The sequence below is a fragment of the Vigna unguiculata genome, chromosome 9 (assembly GCF_004118075.2).
Source record: "Vigna unguiculata cultivar IT97K-499-35 chromosome 9, ASM411807v1, whole genome shotgun sequence".
NCBI classification, from domain to species: domain Eukaryota; kingdom Viridiplantae; phylum Streptophyta; class Magnoliopsida; order Fabales; family Fabaceae; genus Vigna; species Vigna unguiculata.
In genome coordinates, this window is record NC_040287.1 from 42,362,548 (window position 1) to 42,379,687 (window position 17,140).

At 31.7% G+C, this 17,140-nt stretch overlaps 2 protein-coding genes across 5 annotated transcripts; one reads left to right on the forward strand and one right to left on the reverse strand.

Moving 5' to 3' along the window:
• The first annotated feature begins 970 nt into the window (after nt 1-970).
• Nucleotides 971-7,550, forward strand: LOC114163347 (prolyl endopeptidase-like). 2 transcript variants are annotated; one of them, XM_028047604.1, is made up of 13 exons: nt 971-1,254; nt 1,422-1,641; nt 1,726-1,926; nt 2,020-2,090; nt 2,740-2,902; nt 3,700-4,293; nt 4,449-4,829; nt 4,922-4,997; nt 5,071-5,134; nt 6,185-6,320; nt 6,753-6,866; nt 6,946-7,028; nt 7,518-7,550. In XM_028047604.1, exons 1-12 carry the CDS (start codon nt 1,145-1,147, stop codon nt 7,009-7,011), a joined length of 2,196 nt encoding a protein of 731 aa, XP_027903405.1. In that variant the 5' UTR covers nt 971-1,144; the 3' UTR covers nt 7,012-7,028; nt 7,518-7,550. The 2 variants fall into 2 exon arrangements, with proteins under 2 accessions (XP_027903405.1, XP_027903404.1); XM_028047603.1 differs by lacking the exon at nt 7,518-7,550 and having other exon boundaries at nt 6,946-7,228.
• A 1,163-nt stretch (nt 7,551-8,713) lies between these two features.
• Nucleotides 8,714-13,851, reverse strand: LOC114164056 (enoyl-CoA hydratase 2, peroxisomal). Of its 3 annotated transcripts, XM_028048532.1 has the most exons (12): nt 13,777-13,851; nt 13,615-13,676; nt 13,496-13,518; nt 13,268-13,373; nt 12,676-12,746; nt 12,414-12,486; nt 11,766-11,805; nt 11,541-11,613; nt 11,025-11,175; nt 9,544-9,614; nt 9,057-9,230; nt 8,714-8,945 (listed from the first exon to the last, which is right to left on the reverse strand). In XM_028048532.1, exons 2-12 carry the CDS (start codon nt 13,669-13,671, stop codon nt 8,858-8,860), a joined length of 927 nt encoding a protein of 308 aa, XP_027904333.1. In that variant the 5' UTR covers nt 13,672-13,676; nt 13,777-13,851; the 3' UTR covers nt 8,714-8,857. The 3 variants fall into 3 exon arrangements, 2 of the variants coding, with proteins under 2 accessions (XP_027904333.1, XP_027904332.1); XR_003599476.1 differs by having other exon boundaries at nt 9,057-9,220; nt 13,615-13,845; XM_028048531.1 differs by having other exon boundaries at nt 13,615-13,844.
• Between the last annotated feature and the right edge of the window lie 3,289 nt (nt 13,852-17,140).

Consider the following 17,140-nt stretch of genomic DNA (forward strand, 5'->3'; position numbering starts at 1 on the left):
TTTTTTTGCGGGTCGGGTTGCGAGTAGGCACTATCTGTACCTGACCTCACCCGTTGCCATCCCTAAGTAGGAGCACGCAATTATCAAATTGACAAAATCACATAATATAGATACATATTAGCTTCCCTTATCTGACAAAACGACTTAAAAGACCCTACCAGCTCTAAGGACACCAGTCCCTTCTTGGACTCATGATACTTTATCTATATATACAAATATCACAAAAATGATTAAAACATACCCTTATGACCACTGATTAGTAGAAACTCATATTGATAACTAAAATGACACATGCAAGTACAAAAAGATTCACATGCAATAGAAAATAAAGATAGATCAAGAAAAAAGACTGAAACTCAACTTACGCAAATAGTGAAACTGATATATAAATTGAAGAGTCAATTACGAGGGTTAATCATACGATTTCACTGATTCTATTAAACAAATAACAAAAAATATCTCTTAAAGAAAAATCAAAGAACTCTAATAATGAAACTAATTTATAATAAAATTATTTATAATAAAACATTTGAATATCAAAATAATTGAGTCTTACACTTTTGAAGTATTGTTCTCTACTTTCCAATTATTACGAATTATGTTATTATTAAATAATGATTTCTTTAAAAACACTTGAAGAAATATCTAGTGAAAGAGATGTGTATGTGTCTTATGTTTTACTATAAATATTTATAAAAATTAATGATTTGTATAATTTATTATTGTAATATATATTTTTATTATAAATAATCATCTAAATTGAAAAAAGTTGTTAAAAAACTAATAATAAAATAACAATTCTAATTTATAAAATAATTGTTTTTTTATTACATCATTATTTTAATAAAAGCAATGATAACTTTAAAGATAAAATTTCAAAAAAAATAATATAAAAAAATTTATTTTAATACATATATTAACAGCTATTAACAGCATTACAAAATTTGTACCATAGTTTTGATTTGCATCGTTTCCATCAACATCAACAGCACCAAGATACAAAGGGTGAATACTTATTCCCGAAGAATAAGCGAGTACTGCTGCCAAATCTCGGAGTATTTAGAGCCCCGAGTCGCTTCCACACCAAGTTGACTATTGCCATTTCAGTTCTTAATCCGTCCTCAAGGTCCTCGCAATACCAACCATGACTTCGCTTTCTGCCCTAAATATCTCTCTGCAATATCCTCCTGCTCGCAGAGACGACACCGTCGTCGAAGATTACCATGGCGTCAAAATTGCCGATCCTTACCGATGGTACTCAAATCAAATTCAATCGTTATTCATGCTCAATTCGGATTAATTTTTCTCTATACTTCCAATTAATTCCAAAATGTTATAAAACTCCGGAAATTGTAGACAAGTTTCGTCCAAATGTCTTTATATGCATTTAGTCTCTTCTAATATATTTGTTTCGGTTTAAGGCTCGAAGATCCTGATGCGGAAGAAGTGAAAGAGTTCGTACAGGAACAGGTTAAATTGACGGATTCGGTTCTTCAAAAATGCGAAACCAGAGAGAAGCTTAGGGAAACGATAACGAAGCTTTTTGATCATCCTCGTTACGACGCGCCGTTTAGACGGGCGGATAAGTACTTCTACTTCCACAACACAGGGCTTCAGCCGCAAGATATTCTTTATGTGCAGGTTTGATAGCTAACTTATTACGCGCTCGATGCTTTGTTTGGTTTTTTAGTTTCTCGGATTCAATTATACGTTGAATTATTTCAGGAGAGTTTGGAGGGAGAGGCAGAGGTGTTACTCGATCCCAATGGCTTCAGTGAAGACGGAACTGTGTCGCTGAGTACTCTGTCAGTAAGTGAAGATGGTAAATACTTGGCTTATGCGCTTAGTTCAAGCGGTAGCGATTGGACGACTATAAAAGTGCTGCGAATTGACGACAGGAATGTTGAGCCCGATACTTTATTGTGGGTGAGTATCATGTTGTGCCGTTATTAAAAAAAAAAACAACAGGTATAGAGATGAACCACTGATGGTTGTAATGGTAAATATTATATGTTTCAGGTAAAGTTTTCCTCAATTAGTTGGACGCATGACAACAAAGGTTTCTTTTATAGCCGCTATCCAGCACCAAAGTAAGTGATCTCGTATTATCACTTTTTTTTTTTTTTTTTTTTTCTGGAAGAACAGGATTTGGTTTTTCTCGGTCTGTGATTGAGATAGCACTTTGCAAAATTAATTTTGAATGAATTTGATTGTATGAAATTGATTTTGAAAAAGATGCGATTTATTTTTAATTTTAAAGGCAAATTAGTAGTAAAACTCAATTATAATTTTTGCACCTAATGCAAAACTTTATCTAAAGTTGTTTCAATTCAGATTCAATTCTGGATGCAGAATAAGTTTCTTAATGTTGAACTAAACTTATGGATGTTTACGTGAAATCACGTTAGTTTATATTTAAATGTGTTTCTAATCTAATGTGAATCCGACCATGCTATCAGTTCCAGAGGTTTTTGAGTTTCAAAATGTCACATGTTCGTTACAATTTGATAGAATCTGTTGGGCGTAAACGAAGATAGACAGCGGGAGCTGGTTATCCTAATTTGCTATTCTCTTCAACTACAAATATGGCAAATTATAAACCTGGAGAGTAAACAATCTTCAATTTTCTTGTCCTGGTCAAGAGTGATTTTTCTACAAACGTGGTGATGAATGATAATGGGATTGATTCAGTTTATCTTGCATAAAACATGAATTTAATTATTTGCTTTTACACTGTAGAGATAGAGAAGTAGTAGATGCTGGGACTGAAACAAATGCTAACCTTCATCATCAGCTCTATTACCATTTTCTGGGTACAGATCAATCAGAAGATATTTTGTGCTGGAGAGATCCTGAAAACCCTAAATATTCGTTTGGAGGAGGTGTTACTGATGATGGCCAGGTGCTTTATTTTTGTCATTGCTTTATAATTATGTGACTTTATCTGTACTTTTTTTATATGCGCATAATATAAGAAATGTGCAATTAATGTTAATGCTACTGATGCTTCATGTCTGATGCCCGGGCCTTCCATAATTTTTAGAAGGTATCTATTTACCTGATTTAGCATTGATTAGAAAGCCTGGATCTTTATAATATTGCTTTGCCCGATTTCCATTTGGCTTAAATATGTTCTAGTATTTGAAATTGGGACAGTTTTAGTTTCTATAATGTATTCATTTGTAATCCATACTTTTTATAGAAAAAAATGATATGGTCTTAGTTCTTCACCAATGAAGGACCAAAAGTGCATGACTTTGTAATTTTTAGGAACTAAAATCAAACAATATTTATAGGGACTAAACTGATAATGCTTTTATTTTCAATGATAACAAGTAAAAAATATTTCTGTGATAAAATGTTTTTGCTCAATAGGCATCTTTCTTTCTTGAAGCATCTCATCTTACAAACCTGGAGCTTTATTCTGTTACTTTTCAAATCTTACTTAAATATCATAAAAGGGTAAGCAACTCATCAGTATGTACATTTTATATACCTAATGAGAATCTATGTTGTCACATAGCATCAGAGAAGGTTGTAGGAAAAGTCGTCAATTTCACAACTTTGCAAGCAATAAAATGTAGTGTAGTATAGTATGATTTTGTTTTCATCTATTGCTTGACAAGACCAGAGTGAATTATATGAACATGATTTTACATTTACCACGAACATGACTGTCGGTTTTTGTTGATTGTGCAGTACATTCTTCTCAATATTTCAGAAGATTGTGATCCAGTCAACAAACTTTACTACTGTGACTTGTCCAAAATTCCTAATGGGCTGGAAAGCTTTCGGAGTGGAAATTCTCTCCTCCCATTTGTCAAACTTATTGATAACTTTGATGCACGGTATGAAGTCATTGCGAATGATGATACTGTGTTTACATTTTTAACTAATAAAGATGCTCCAAAATATAAATTAGTCCGAGTGGATTTGAAAGAACCAACTACTTGGGTTGATGTTGTCCAAGAGTCAGAAAAAGATGTACTTGAGTCAGCATGTGCTGTAAATGGTAACCAACTGATAGTGAGTTACTTGAGTGATGTAAAGTATGCTCTGCAAATTAGAGACTTAAAAACAGGTTCCTTGCTGCACCAATTACCAATTGACATTGGCTCAGTTTCTGAAGTTTCCGGGCGGCGTGAAGATAGTGTGGTTTTCATTAGCTTTACAAGCTTTTTAACTCCTGGTATCATCTACCAGTGTAACTTGGGAACAGAGATTCCTGATATGAAGATATTTCGTGAAATTGTTGTCCCTGGGTTTGATCGATCTGAATTTCATGTTAAACAGGTAAGAAAAATGTATTTTCTGATGATACTGTTTCGTTTCGTCTAATTCTTAGTTTCACCTTATTAAATTGGCAGTTTTGAAATCAAATTCTGCATGAGTATTCTTGTTGCTCAACTTGATTGTTCTAATTCTTTGATGTAATTGCTACATTTCAGGATTTCGTGAGTAGTAAAGATGGTAACAAAATCCCAGTGTTCATTGTTGCCAAAAGGGATATTATTTTGGATGGTTCACACCCATGTTTATTATACGGATATGGTGGTTTTAACATCAGCATTACACCATATTTCAGTGTCAGTCGCATTGTAATCACAAGACATTTAGGTGTTGTTTTCTGCATAGCAAATATTCGTGGTGGTGGAGAATATGGGGAGGAATGGCATAAAGCAGGCTCACTTGCAAGGAAGCAGAATTGCTTTGATGACTTTATTTCCGCAGCAGAATACCTTGTATCTACGGGTTATACTCAACCCAAAAAGTTATGTATCGAAGGTGGAAGCAATGGTGGACTTCTTGTTGGTGCTTGTATAAATCAGGTCCAGTTCATTTTCTTTGTCTTCTGTTTTTTTCATCTGTACCTTTTCATTAAAAATCTCTCTGTTTATTAAATTTTTACTTCTCTGTACAGAGACCAGATTTATTTGGTTGCGCTCTGGCTCATGTTGGTGTAATGGACATGCTACGATTCCACAAATTTACCATAGGTTTCTTTAAATCTGTTATTCCCAGTATATATTTTTTTTAACTTTCACATATTGATGTAGATTAGTTATCCAGGTCATGCTTGGACCTCAGATTATGGTTGTTCAGAAAAGGAGGAAGAGTTTCATTGGCTAATCAAGTAAGATTTACCCTATCTTAAAATATCAGCGATGTATGAAATAAGTAACATGAAATCACAAAAGTTTAGTTTGTTTATTTTTTGTGGCAAATTTTTTGAAATTACATGCATCTCACGATAACGTAGTGCACTGATGGAGATGGTGGTGGAAGTGTGGCGTTGGCAGTGTTGCATTTAGACAATTTAAAAGGGCTGATGATAGTTGAAATGTGGCATTTCAGAAATACTTATTTGATGGGCATGGATAAATTAATCATAATTTAGGTGCACAATGAACAGAGAAATAGCTAAACACATAACCTTGCCCTACCACATTTCTTATTGACAAACCCTTTGTTGGACTTGTATCATACTATCATTAGTTCTGGAATTTCAGATTTATTTTTTTGTTACATAACTTCAGATCCAGTCTATCCATCTTTTCTTCTTTAGAATTCATAAACTACACATAGAGCACATCACATGCACCTCCTGTTTTGATAAGCAAGTTATGATTTACTGAAGAGATAGTGGCATTACATTAGAATTAGATCTATGACATACTTTCATATAGGATGACGTTGTTTCCTCAGCCTTTGTCATTTGATCGCTTATCATTGATGAATATAACAGGGAAGAATAAGGAACTCTATAAATATAATATATATATATATATATATACAGCATATTATTCTTTGGTCCTGAAGCTGAAGTTGTCTTCATAGGTACAGAGCATAAACCTATGCATTTTGCTACAGTTATCTTATTATTAATAGTTCTGTTGGGGGATTCCTATTTTCTTTGTTGGTGTGTTTTTAACTCCCAATATTTCAAGCATCATATATATATATATATATATATATATATATATATATATATATATATATATATATATATATATAGTTTCTTCCTGGTTTGTTGAAGTTGAGGATTTTCAATTCTTATATGTAAAATGGGATAGAATAAAAAATGTGGTAAAATAGATTGCTTAATGAACTCCTGTGATTTGCTAATGTTTGGATATGTAACTTGTGTATTGAAAATGATTGTTTCTATTATCCACTGTTGTAGATACTCTCCACTACATAATGTCAGGAGACCATGGGAACAGCATACTGATCAGTCTATTCAGTATCCATCAACCATGCTGTTGACAGCTGATCATGATGATCGTGTTGTGCCACTGCACACATTGAAGTTATTAGCGGTTGGTCTGCTTCTTATGAATTCACATTCAGATTGTATTGTAGACACAAGTTAACTTCTATTTAATAAATTGTGTTGCAAAGTATAAAATAAGTGGTTAGAAGATTGGTCTAGTTAATGTTTTCTCCAAACATTCTAGGAGAAGAAAATATAAAATAGATATCTACATTTGCTAAAATTAGTTTTGCATTAACTATAAATTATTTTTTAGAGAAATTGAGGAGATTTCTAATGTGAGTTGATTTTAGTTCATGAGAAAACTTTTTCTTTCTTATGTTTATGGAGAAATTTGTTTAAACAAACTCAATTAATTGTCAAATTTTTTATGCATATATGTTTCACTCTCATTTGACTACTGAATGGGCAAGAAACTCACCTTGATAGTCCTGCAGCTTTCTTTTTTTAACACCAAGAGGATTTCAATATTTTTCAGACCATGCAGCATGTCCTCTGTACGAGCTTGGAAGAAAGTCCCCAGACAAACCCTATAATTGGTCGCATTGACTGCAAGTCTGGACATGGTGCTGGACGTCCAACACAGAAAATGGTAACGATTTCGGATCCTGGTTGATTTTCCCTTCTCAGTTTTGTTATATCAAGTCTCAAGTTTGATATATATTTGCCAGATTGATGAAGCTGCTGACCGGTACAGTTTTATGGCTAAAATGTTAGAAGTACATTGGATTGAATAGAAACCACTCGGTCACAGGTTAGAGAGAACAATTTTAACGGATTATATTGCAAGTTATCAGTGCTACGCCCCAATGGATTTTGTCAATTATTTAATTGGCATTAGGTTCACTAAAGTCTGCTAAAATATTTGTTCCCTAGATATTCATTCTTAAGGAATTTGTACGTTATGCAAGGAATTAAGGTTATTATTATAGCAGCTCTTTTACTCTTTGTTAAGCTTTTTGTTTTTATTTCATAATAAATGCTTTTAAAAAGTTGTGCGTTGTATGTTTCTAATGCCATATAAAAAGTAAAGACAAATGCTACTTGATGCCCTTTAACTTGTACTTTATGAAGACCCTGAAGTAACTCGTAAATTTTATGTTCTTCAAAACTACAAAGTACCCCAAGTGAAAAAGAAAACGACTAGTTCAAGGTCCTCAGTCAAGGTTGGAACGGATCTAACCAAAACATGTCTAATTGTCTTTTACGTATTTTTGAGTCATCTCTTTGTTCCTTGAACTAGGGGTTGATGACCGAGGGAAAGTTACACAGCCCCTAAGCCCACAGCTGAGCCTTTTGGGTCGTCCGATCGCGGCATGTTTGGTACCACAGACTTTCTATGTGAAGACACATAAGTGATTTTACTTTATCAATTTCACATTTCCATACTTCTGGACAATAAACTCTCGGACTACAAATTTTCCGGAAAGTAAATTTCTGTTTCCGAATTTAGTTTTCCAGAATACATAAAATCTATTCTGGAATTATCTTTCCGAAAAATATCCAAGTATACTATTATGGATTTTAATTTTTCAAAATCATATATTATATTATACATCCGGAAACAACAATTCGGAAGCCAATTTCCCACCTCCCACCCCCCACCCCTATTTCAGATCATATTCTGTGAAAGCTTATTCCGGATTCCGATGTCGGGATGCACACAGGAGAGAATTTCAATAAAACAAAAAAGGGTACGGTAGAAATGGATTTAAAAAATGATGAGGCTGTAGGAAGAAATTATTTATCGATACATGCACCTGTGTTGTAACAAACTTTAATGGTTTAACTGATATTATAGATACTACTAGGTCCTTTCTTTAGACAATATTCTTAAATTTGGATAGGAACTTGTGTTTTTATTAATTTGTCTAAAATATTAGATACTATATTGTGATAATTTAAATTTCAATATGATTTGAGTTATGTATATTTTTTATTTTTTTAATATTTTCTCGTCCAATTAACTCCTTCATTGAAATGGTCAATTTTCGCAACATTAGAATTTTGTTTTCTCAAATTCTATTTGTAACTGACAGCAAAAACCAACGTAGACGCTTATGCCAAACTATATTGTGAATAAAAAGAAACATAAATGAATAAGAACAAAGTAAAAATCAAGTGTGCACTTTTTTTCCTGTTGTCATGATTGGTGAATAAGAAAAAAAAGTACACTTCTTTTATCAAATCAATTTTTAAGTCTACTTTGAGTTGTTTAATTTAGCCAAAACATTGATAAGGATTCAGCATCATCAGAATATAAGAACTTTAAAAAAACATAACAAATTAATTTTTTTTAATAAATTAAACTTAACTTTTACATATAATATGTCAAATTTAAAGTACATAGTTTAATTTTAATTTATGGGAAAATTTAAGTTCAGTTATCTTAATTTTTTTTCTCCTATATGTTAAGTTCATGCGAAAAACACCTTACTATTCTACATAAATACCCATTTTAAATTTTAATCATCTGTCTAAAATGCATCATTGGCTTATTGAACAGATACTTAATGTGGCAAACCCCTGCGAGTATTATGTTATGAACCTACACAATATTATTGAACACATAACTGAATTCTTTCACAGTGACGAAGTTAAACCGCGCAGATCGACGAAGCCAGAAAGGACTGTTCGCGTTCGCTCTTTCACCTTAGTCCGATAAATTACCCTGCACAATTTCAATTTTCAATCACTATAGCAATTCCCCAAGATTTTTGAATAGTTGTAAGTGGATAATGCAGGAAAAAATGGTTATGAATGAAGCAGAGAGTGACTCAACCTTAAGCCTTCAAGCCACATCTCAGTAACCAGAGTTTCACCAGGGTAGACATGTAGAAGAAATCTGCCCGATATGCTTTTTATCAAATCTTGGTCTCCTCTGCATATGCATTTGATGATTGCCCTAACTGCAAATCCTAATGAGCATAGCCCATGCAATATTGGCTGCGAGAATCTTTGGCAATAAGTTAAAAATCAGAATTAGATCAGCCGAACAATTGAATGCAATCCATATGAAGGAAATCGAACAAAAACTGATGGAATTTGATCTTGAAAATGCTACGTAACCGTTATTTCTAGAACTCAATGCATATAATTCATATGACCAATCAACGAAAAGTTCTATGGCTGAGAGGAGAGGAAAATTCTCATTCACCTAAGCACAAACCCCAGCTTGAACTGGGAAAAGGGGGAAAGCGAAGCAATGTAATTAGAATTTTCAAGTATTTAACACTGCCGGCATTCAGAATACAGGATGGAGTACTAACCCGGCAACCTTCGCAAAGATGGGATCTGAATGCAGAGGATTATAGTCACCAGATAGCCTATAGAGCAATGCCTGCCAAAGTGAAGAACGTTCAGAATCTGTGTAGAATTTCTAAAGAGTCATATCAAAAGTTTTCAAAGATGTGTTCGGTTTCCATGGATTCAAGAATCTCAACAGAGAGCTAGAAAAGTGAAGAATACACAGTAGAGAGAGAAGAACGGAAGATAGGATAAGAATACTACCACTTTCTTCAATTACAATTGTAGTGCGTTCAGCACTTAGTTGAGTCCTATTTACCCCCACCGGCACCCCCTCAGCCAACTTTGGGTATCGATTGAACATCAAACCTCCTTAACCATCCTAACTGTTTTTATTCCTTCTAACACATACACTTCCCATGTCCGGTCCTTATTGGGACACAATATTTCGCATAAGTTTTTTAGGTTTCTCTTCTTAAAGGAGTTAGGTTAAATATTCTTTTAATAAAAGCTCTGAAATGTAAGCTCGCTTTTAATGAATAAAAATAAAAAAAGTAGGTTGGAGAACAGCTACCTAGTTCTTTTGAAATCATGAAATATGATACCTCTAATGTCAGAGTCCTAACACCTGTAAGCCACAGAACCCAGATCACTGCTACCATGCAAAGGCCAACTCTCTGCCCAAGTTACCCCAACCTCGAGTACACTACCATACCATACCCAGACAGCCAGCACACTCCTAAACAACCTGACCACAGAAAACCCATGACCACCCAAGTTTTCTTCCTATGACACCTCAGCAGCTGGAAGACTATCTGTCAAACCATCACTGTAAGCCACCAGTTCTTAATCGGTTGGATAACTTATTAGCAAGACATCGAACTAGATGTAAGTTCTTTCTGCTAAAAATGCATTGACAGCATACAGATTATGGAATATGTGTTGATGAAAGACAGACTTAATAGTGTGTGCAAAACTACCATAACCAAAGAAATAGAATCTTACATGCAAACCTGCATGAAATATTAATCCTTTTTTAAACATTACAAATGCAAGGAACAAAGGAATTCCTTTTAAAAATTCAAAATCATTTGGTATAAGTTGGACTTTTAAAATACGTAGCACATTGTTCCATTAGCTCAATTGACTTATTCCGTGTATTGCTTTAGCTCAATCATTACGGTCAGGGTATTCGAATGACTGAGGTAGCCAAAGACAGTGAACAATAAAATATCTAAGGCGCATGGCTAGAAGCTGACATGGTGAATCAACGTCAATGTTTAGATGCATGGGAAAACATGTCACGCAATTTATATTAAAGGATCATTGTACGTGGGTAAGTAAGCTGATTCCGAATTGAAGATACACATCCTAAATCGCTTTCCAAATGTCTTGGAAAATAACAGAGCACATAAAAGTAAATGATGGAAGGGCCAAAAAAGGGATGCAGGGTGATTATGAAAAATTCAATGTGTTCCAAACTATATTGCATAGCTATACATGCCTGAGATGGTTGGGTACGATCCTCAAACACCGAGAATGGTTTACTTTCAGGGATTTTAACAGCTGAAGTCTGATTCGAAGGGTAGTTTGTATAAGAAAATGGCTTAGATGACTTTGAGAAGCCACCAGCACCACGTAGAAAGACAGTTGTCCTGCAAGCAACTTGATAGTTGAGTGTGATGATAACAAAGCATTATAAAGAGTGTTTTCAGGATTATGTTAGGAACCTAGAAACAGTGATGAAAGAACAAGACAGAAAAAGAAACAAAGATAAAGCCTTGCTATTATTCACTTTACGCATAGTAAAAGCCGAAACTTCCAAAGGAAAACTGTTGTCCCTTCTCAGAAGGTTCTTCCTGCCACAAACATCAACTCCTAAAAACCGTCCCTCAACATCCACAAGATAACAATATATAGACCTTCCTAGAAAGTCTCCCCCTAACAACTAACAACTTTACTACTTTTATCTTTAAATTTCTTCCTAAAATTCTCATTACTTCCATGCCTAACAGATTACCTGTTCATGCATAATAAATCACCAGAATCTTTCTCAAAGCTTTTTGTTTCAATCTCCAAAATTGCTGCTTTACCTGAAATTAAAGACATCCAATCTTTAAGGGAAAAAAATGAATAAATGTGCATAAAGATATACATTTTCCAAGGATGTGAAAGTGAGACTGCAGAATAAACACCCACACACACACAACAAATCACTAAGTATAAGCAGTTTTTGATATTCAACCTTTATCATGTAATCCTGCAAGACTGATTTTATTGTGTATCTGTAACAAGAATAATATATCATGATTCTATCCACAAAGAATAAGAGAGAAAATTGTAATAATAGAAAGTTAACCTTAGCATGCTGATGAAAATCACGAAGAACTATTTTTAGTATCACAATTTTAAAGATCCTGAGGGACATAGGGAGAAATTAGAGGTTTGTTCATGTTAAAGTTAACCCCAAACAACTTACATATCAGAAATATACAGAACTCATTCTTCAACTGTTACCCGCATATGTTCTTTTTTTTCTCCAATTAAACTAAACCAAAATCAAAAGGCCATTCTTCTCAAGTAAATGTGTTATTCTATATGTTTTCTTGCTGTAAGTTACATTGGAATGAAATGTCACCAAGCTAACATAGCTATTTCACATATGGGTAAAAATGATGACACTGTCAGATACTTGAAATTCAGTGTTCATTCTGAGGATGAAATTCTATGTGCTCTGATAATTGATGAGTAAAATTTCATTAACATCTACCATTAATTTGATTTTTCAGCTGATACCATCTGATGTGTTGGAATATTGAGCCAAAATTGGAACAATATATGGGCCATTCAATCTAAATGTCCAGAATGTCAATTTCTAATGAAAAAGCCTTACCTGAGAGCTGGCAGGAAAAGGTTTGTATAATTCTATGTATTGTTGTCCATGAAGCAGAAGCTGGGGATCATATCTAGCATACACAAAGTTTTACTTTTTGTTAAGCATCAAGACAGAGAAACAAGAAGATCAACATAAAGAATATGGAGGCTAAAATTGAAGAAATTATATATTCAACAATACAATAAATGCTAAGGGATTATATACAAACAGTACATGAAGTACAGGCAGAGACATAATGAAAGTAGTAAGCAGAACTCACTCCAAGCCAGGAAGATTAAAACTACTCGCCCCAGAATTACCTATAAGCAAAGTCGCAAACGTAGGCAATACCTATAAAACACAAAATGATGCGTGAATAGGAAGTATTACTATATGTCACCAGAGACTGCCTAAACAGAAATGAACTAGTAGCAAAATCTTAGTGTTCACTAAGTTGGGGTCAAAGTAAATTGTGTTAAATTGATCATTTACTAAGTACACCCAAAAAAAAAAAAAAAAACTGCTAAACTTCCAACCGTCTTCTGGTAAACTCCAAAGTGAACTCTTAGCAATATTTTTGCAGTTGCCAATGGTGAAGAAATAAGCTAATCGTCATTATTTCTTTATTTTGGTAACTACTGGAGTTAAGGTCTTCAACTTTTCATTGAGACTGCAAAGAGTTTTAATCCTTAAGCCAACTATAGAAGTAACCCTCCACCCTGTCGCCGTTTCTTAAGGATATATATCATGCGAGAAAAAAACTCAAGCCTTCTCCCACAAGCGCACTATGTGTGGTCAACAAAGGTAATTCATTGGGGAAAAAATAGGTTAAACTACACATTGTCTGATAACAGTTTTAAAACAAATTATACCTTGATAAACTCCTGACCATTTTCATGGTAAACATATTTAAGCTCATCAGCGTCAACAGCATCTGATAAACACACCCCTACACCTAAGGCATAAAGTGCTGCATCCCTGTTCAACACGTATCAAAAGCATGTTCACTCACATTCTCCTTTTACGTCAAACTAAATTGCAAGAACATGCGCATTTGAATATCAATTTTTATTGAAAGATTGACTTACAAAACGCCTCACCTTTCGGTATAAGAGTATGTAGTCTGCAGAGATAACAGAAATTCAGAATTCATAATTCGGTTCGTCGCAAAGAAAATAAGTAGTAAATGAAAAAAAAAAATTAGGGATAGGAAAATTACGTCAGGGAATTTGTGAGAAATCGCAAGCTCTGGGTCGAACTGTGATGCATTCGCCATTTCGCCTTCAATGATTGAGTTGAGACACAAAATTAATCTCAGAATCGATAGATATAATTAATATTGAGATATGGTTAGATGCGAAATTGCATTAAATGACTTAACAATTTCTTTCACAGGAAGATCGATGGAAGAAAAGTAAGAGATGAATAAATTGGTATGTTAGTTGATACAATGTATTTAGACATGGTACAGTGACGTGTTTGTATTGCGCATAGATATAGATATGGCAAATAAACTCGTCTCCGTGGGTATTGTCCGAATCCGTTCCCATTTTGACGGGGAATTCCCAATTGGGTATGGGGAATCCCGACTTTTTCAATTGGGTATGGGATGGGTATGGGGATGTACATATACCCGCCATAATACCCATCACTGCCATATCTTCATTCTCGTTTAAATTATTAAAATATTCACAATTAATCAAGTAACCCATATATATATATATATATATATATATATATATATTTTTTTTTTCCTATTTTTTATTTCTTTTAATTATTTCATTTGTCATTAAACTCATTCTCATCTCCAATATATTTTTTATCTTATCATAACCTTTATGTAATTATGTTAAAATGATGTATGTTAATAAAAAAAAATTATGCCTCACATTTGAATATTTATATTATTTTTTAATTTTTTTATTTATTATAAATTTTCCTTTCACATGAGAATGTTTATACTCTCAATTTAAGGTAATATAATTTTTTTTTTTACTTATTATTATTATTATTATTAATTTTTGTTTAATTTGAAGAACTCTTTTGTTTCATTAAAATAATTTTCGTTATTTTTCAACCATTAAGTATATATGTTGATATTTGAAAAGTTTTCTTAGTTCTCTGAGATATTTTTCGTCTTATCATACCTTAGTTATACATTTGATTTCCGTTGTGTGATTTTTTTCGATAGTCTCTCAAATTATTTCTAAAACACACATTTGTTAGTTTTTTAATATTTTTATTTATTGTTTTTATTTTCATCATGTAGAATAATATTTCGATATATTATATCTAATTATTTTTTATTTTATAACTCATTATTAATCATAATGTAATTTTTTCACTTTAAATTCTGTTTGAAGTGGTTAAAATTTATATATATATATATATATATATATATATATATATATAATGATATTTAGGAATAGTATATGATAATTCACTACAAGCAAAACATTGAAATGGTGACTGATTTAGTCAGTAACCCATATCAGTCACTATTTTTCGTCATTGGTGGTAGTAGTTGATTTATTGTCTAAATTAGTGACTGATTCAATGATCGAATCGGTACTTGATTTAGTGACCAATTTAATTACTAATTTATTTGTAATTTAATGACAAATTTTTTTGTCACTAATGATATTTCTATTTATTTTTAACCACTTCAAACATAATTTAATAATTAGTTCTCTAAGGTTTTTTTCATTTCATCATACCTTAATTATACATTTGATTTCTTTTGTGCGATTTCTTTCGATAGTCTCTCAAATTATTTCTAAAACACACATTTGTTAGTTTTTTAATATTTTTATTTATTGTTTATTTTCATCATGTAGAATAATATTTCGATATATTCTATCTAATTATTTGTTATTTTATAACTCACTATTAATCATACTGTAATTTTTTTCACTTTAATTGTATAAATAACTTTTATTTACTACAATATAAAAATTTAATGTAATTTCTATGAATATTTTTTTGTCACTATACAACATATATTGAAGTTCAAAAGATACAAAATCTATGTCAAAATTTTATTATTATGTTTATTATTTATTCTTTGTGTCATTTTGATCAAGTGATGTATTATAACTTTTTATTAGTGTATAAAAAAGAGATTCATTATAATTTAAAAAATTGAAGTAAACAAATATTTAAAATATATTTTAATTTGAATATTTGTTTTCCTTTTATTATTTGTTCTTTGTGTCATTTTGATTAAGTGATATTAGTGTATAAAAAAGAGATTCATTAGAATTTAAAAAATTGTAGTAAACAAACATTTAAAATATATTTTAATTTGAATATTTGTTTTCCTTTTATATTTTTTTGAAATATTTTTTAATTTTATCAACTAAGTTCATCAATGTTGTAGTTTGCAAATTTAATAAATGTTTTGGTTCACATGAAATTTTATTTGGTATTCTAATATAAAATGTAAACAATTATAATTTATTTTAAGGTATTTGGCATCGAAGAAAATCCTCCTAATATTGAATAGTTCATAATATTATGTTTTCTTTACCGTAATTTTTTTTCTTTTATAAAAATTAATATTGAAGTAGTTAGAACACGGGTACGAGTATGGGTACAAGATTATACCCGTTACCCGGTAGGGATGGGGTGGGAAAAAAGTTTGATACCCGTTGAATTTGGGTATGGGGATGGGGATGGATTTTTTATGCGGGGATGGGTATGGGATAGCAAAACCCGTCCCCGCCCCGTTGCCATCCCTAATTGCACAATGTACAATAATTAATAGATATAAAAAGTGAAGTGAAGTTCGTTGATGTGGTGTTTCAAATTTGGATATTAAATTTTAAAATTAAAAATAAATATTTTTTTTTCATAAATTTTCGCTTTTGTAAATAGTTTTTCGTAAATATTTGGATACAGAATTTGGCTGATTAATTATTCAAATGATCTTTTTTTTTTTAATTTCTGGAGTCATAAGGATGACAAATAAAAAATACATCATCTTTCCTACTAACAAAGTTCTTATTATAAGTTGTAGCAAATAATTGTTATGGTAGTGGTGAATAATAACATAGAAGAGCATAAGAAAGAAGTAAGTGAAAAAACTTTTGATATTGTAAGCAAATTGAGAGAATACAATGATAAAATACAAAATATTACTAATATTAAAACTGTAAATAACAATTACTTTAGAGATTAATTAATTGATCAATAATTATAAAAAATCTAACGACTCGACTCGAAAAAAGATAACTTAAAAATTTTATTTCTTTTATCAAAATAAAATATATTTAACTCTAATATTAGTGATGTATATTTTAAGATAATATTATAAAAAGGAAATAATATTAATAAAACATAAATTCAAACTTATATCAATATTTTCTTCGATTCAAGATAATAAATTTATAAATTATAAATATTAATAATAACTTTTTCCATAGAGTTATCAATAAAACATGAATCAAATATATTAAAAGGAATTGATATTAATCATAACTCAAAATCTTTCGTTTATATCATAATACTCAACTTTTTTTTTAACGTAAAATTTACTCTCACAACTATATTCCAATAAGATAGAAAAGAATCGAATGAAATTGTAAAAGTGAACATTTAAAAAAAAATGTATAAAACATTAATTTAATACACAATTTTCTTATTGTTAATAAAACTTTTAAAATCACGGCCAAATACGCGACCTCAATTTGTTTATCAGTGTTAAAATTGTGTATGTAGCAACTGAAACTAAAAGCATCACAACA

Excerpts from the sequence above, each read along its gene's own strand:
- LOC114163347 (XM_028047604.1), top strand. The coding sequence starts at position 1,145 with ATGACTTCGCTTTCTGCCCTAAATATCTCTCTGCAATATCCTCCTGCT. Across the intron at positions 4,998-5,070 it reads ATTCCACAAATTTACCATAG|GTCATGCTTGGACCTCAGAT; the intron begins GTTTCTTTAAAT and ends TTAGTTATCCAG. Across the intron at positions 6,321-6,752 it reads ACACATTGAAGTTATTAGCG|ACCATGCAGCATGTCCTCTG; the intron begins GTTGGTCTGCTT and ends AATATTTTTCAG.
- LOC114164056 (XM_028048532.1), bottom strand. The coding sequence starts at position 13,671 with ATGGCGAATGCATCACAGTTCGACCCAGAGCTTGCGATTTCTCACAAA. Across the intron at positions 11,806-12,413 it reads CTTTTCCTGCCAGCTCTCAG|ATACACAATAAAATCAGTCT; the intron begins GTAAGGCTTTTT and ends TTCTTGTTACAG. Across the intron at positions 9,615-11,024 it reads ATCGTACCCAACCATCTCAG|GCATTGCTCTATAGGCTATC; the intron begins GCATGTATAGCT and ends TCACTTTGGCAG.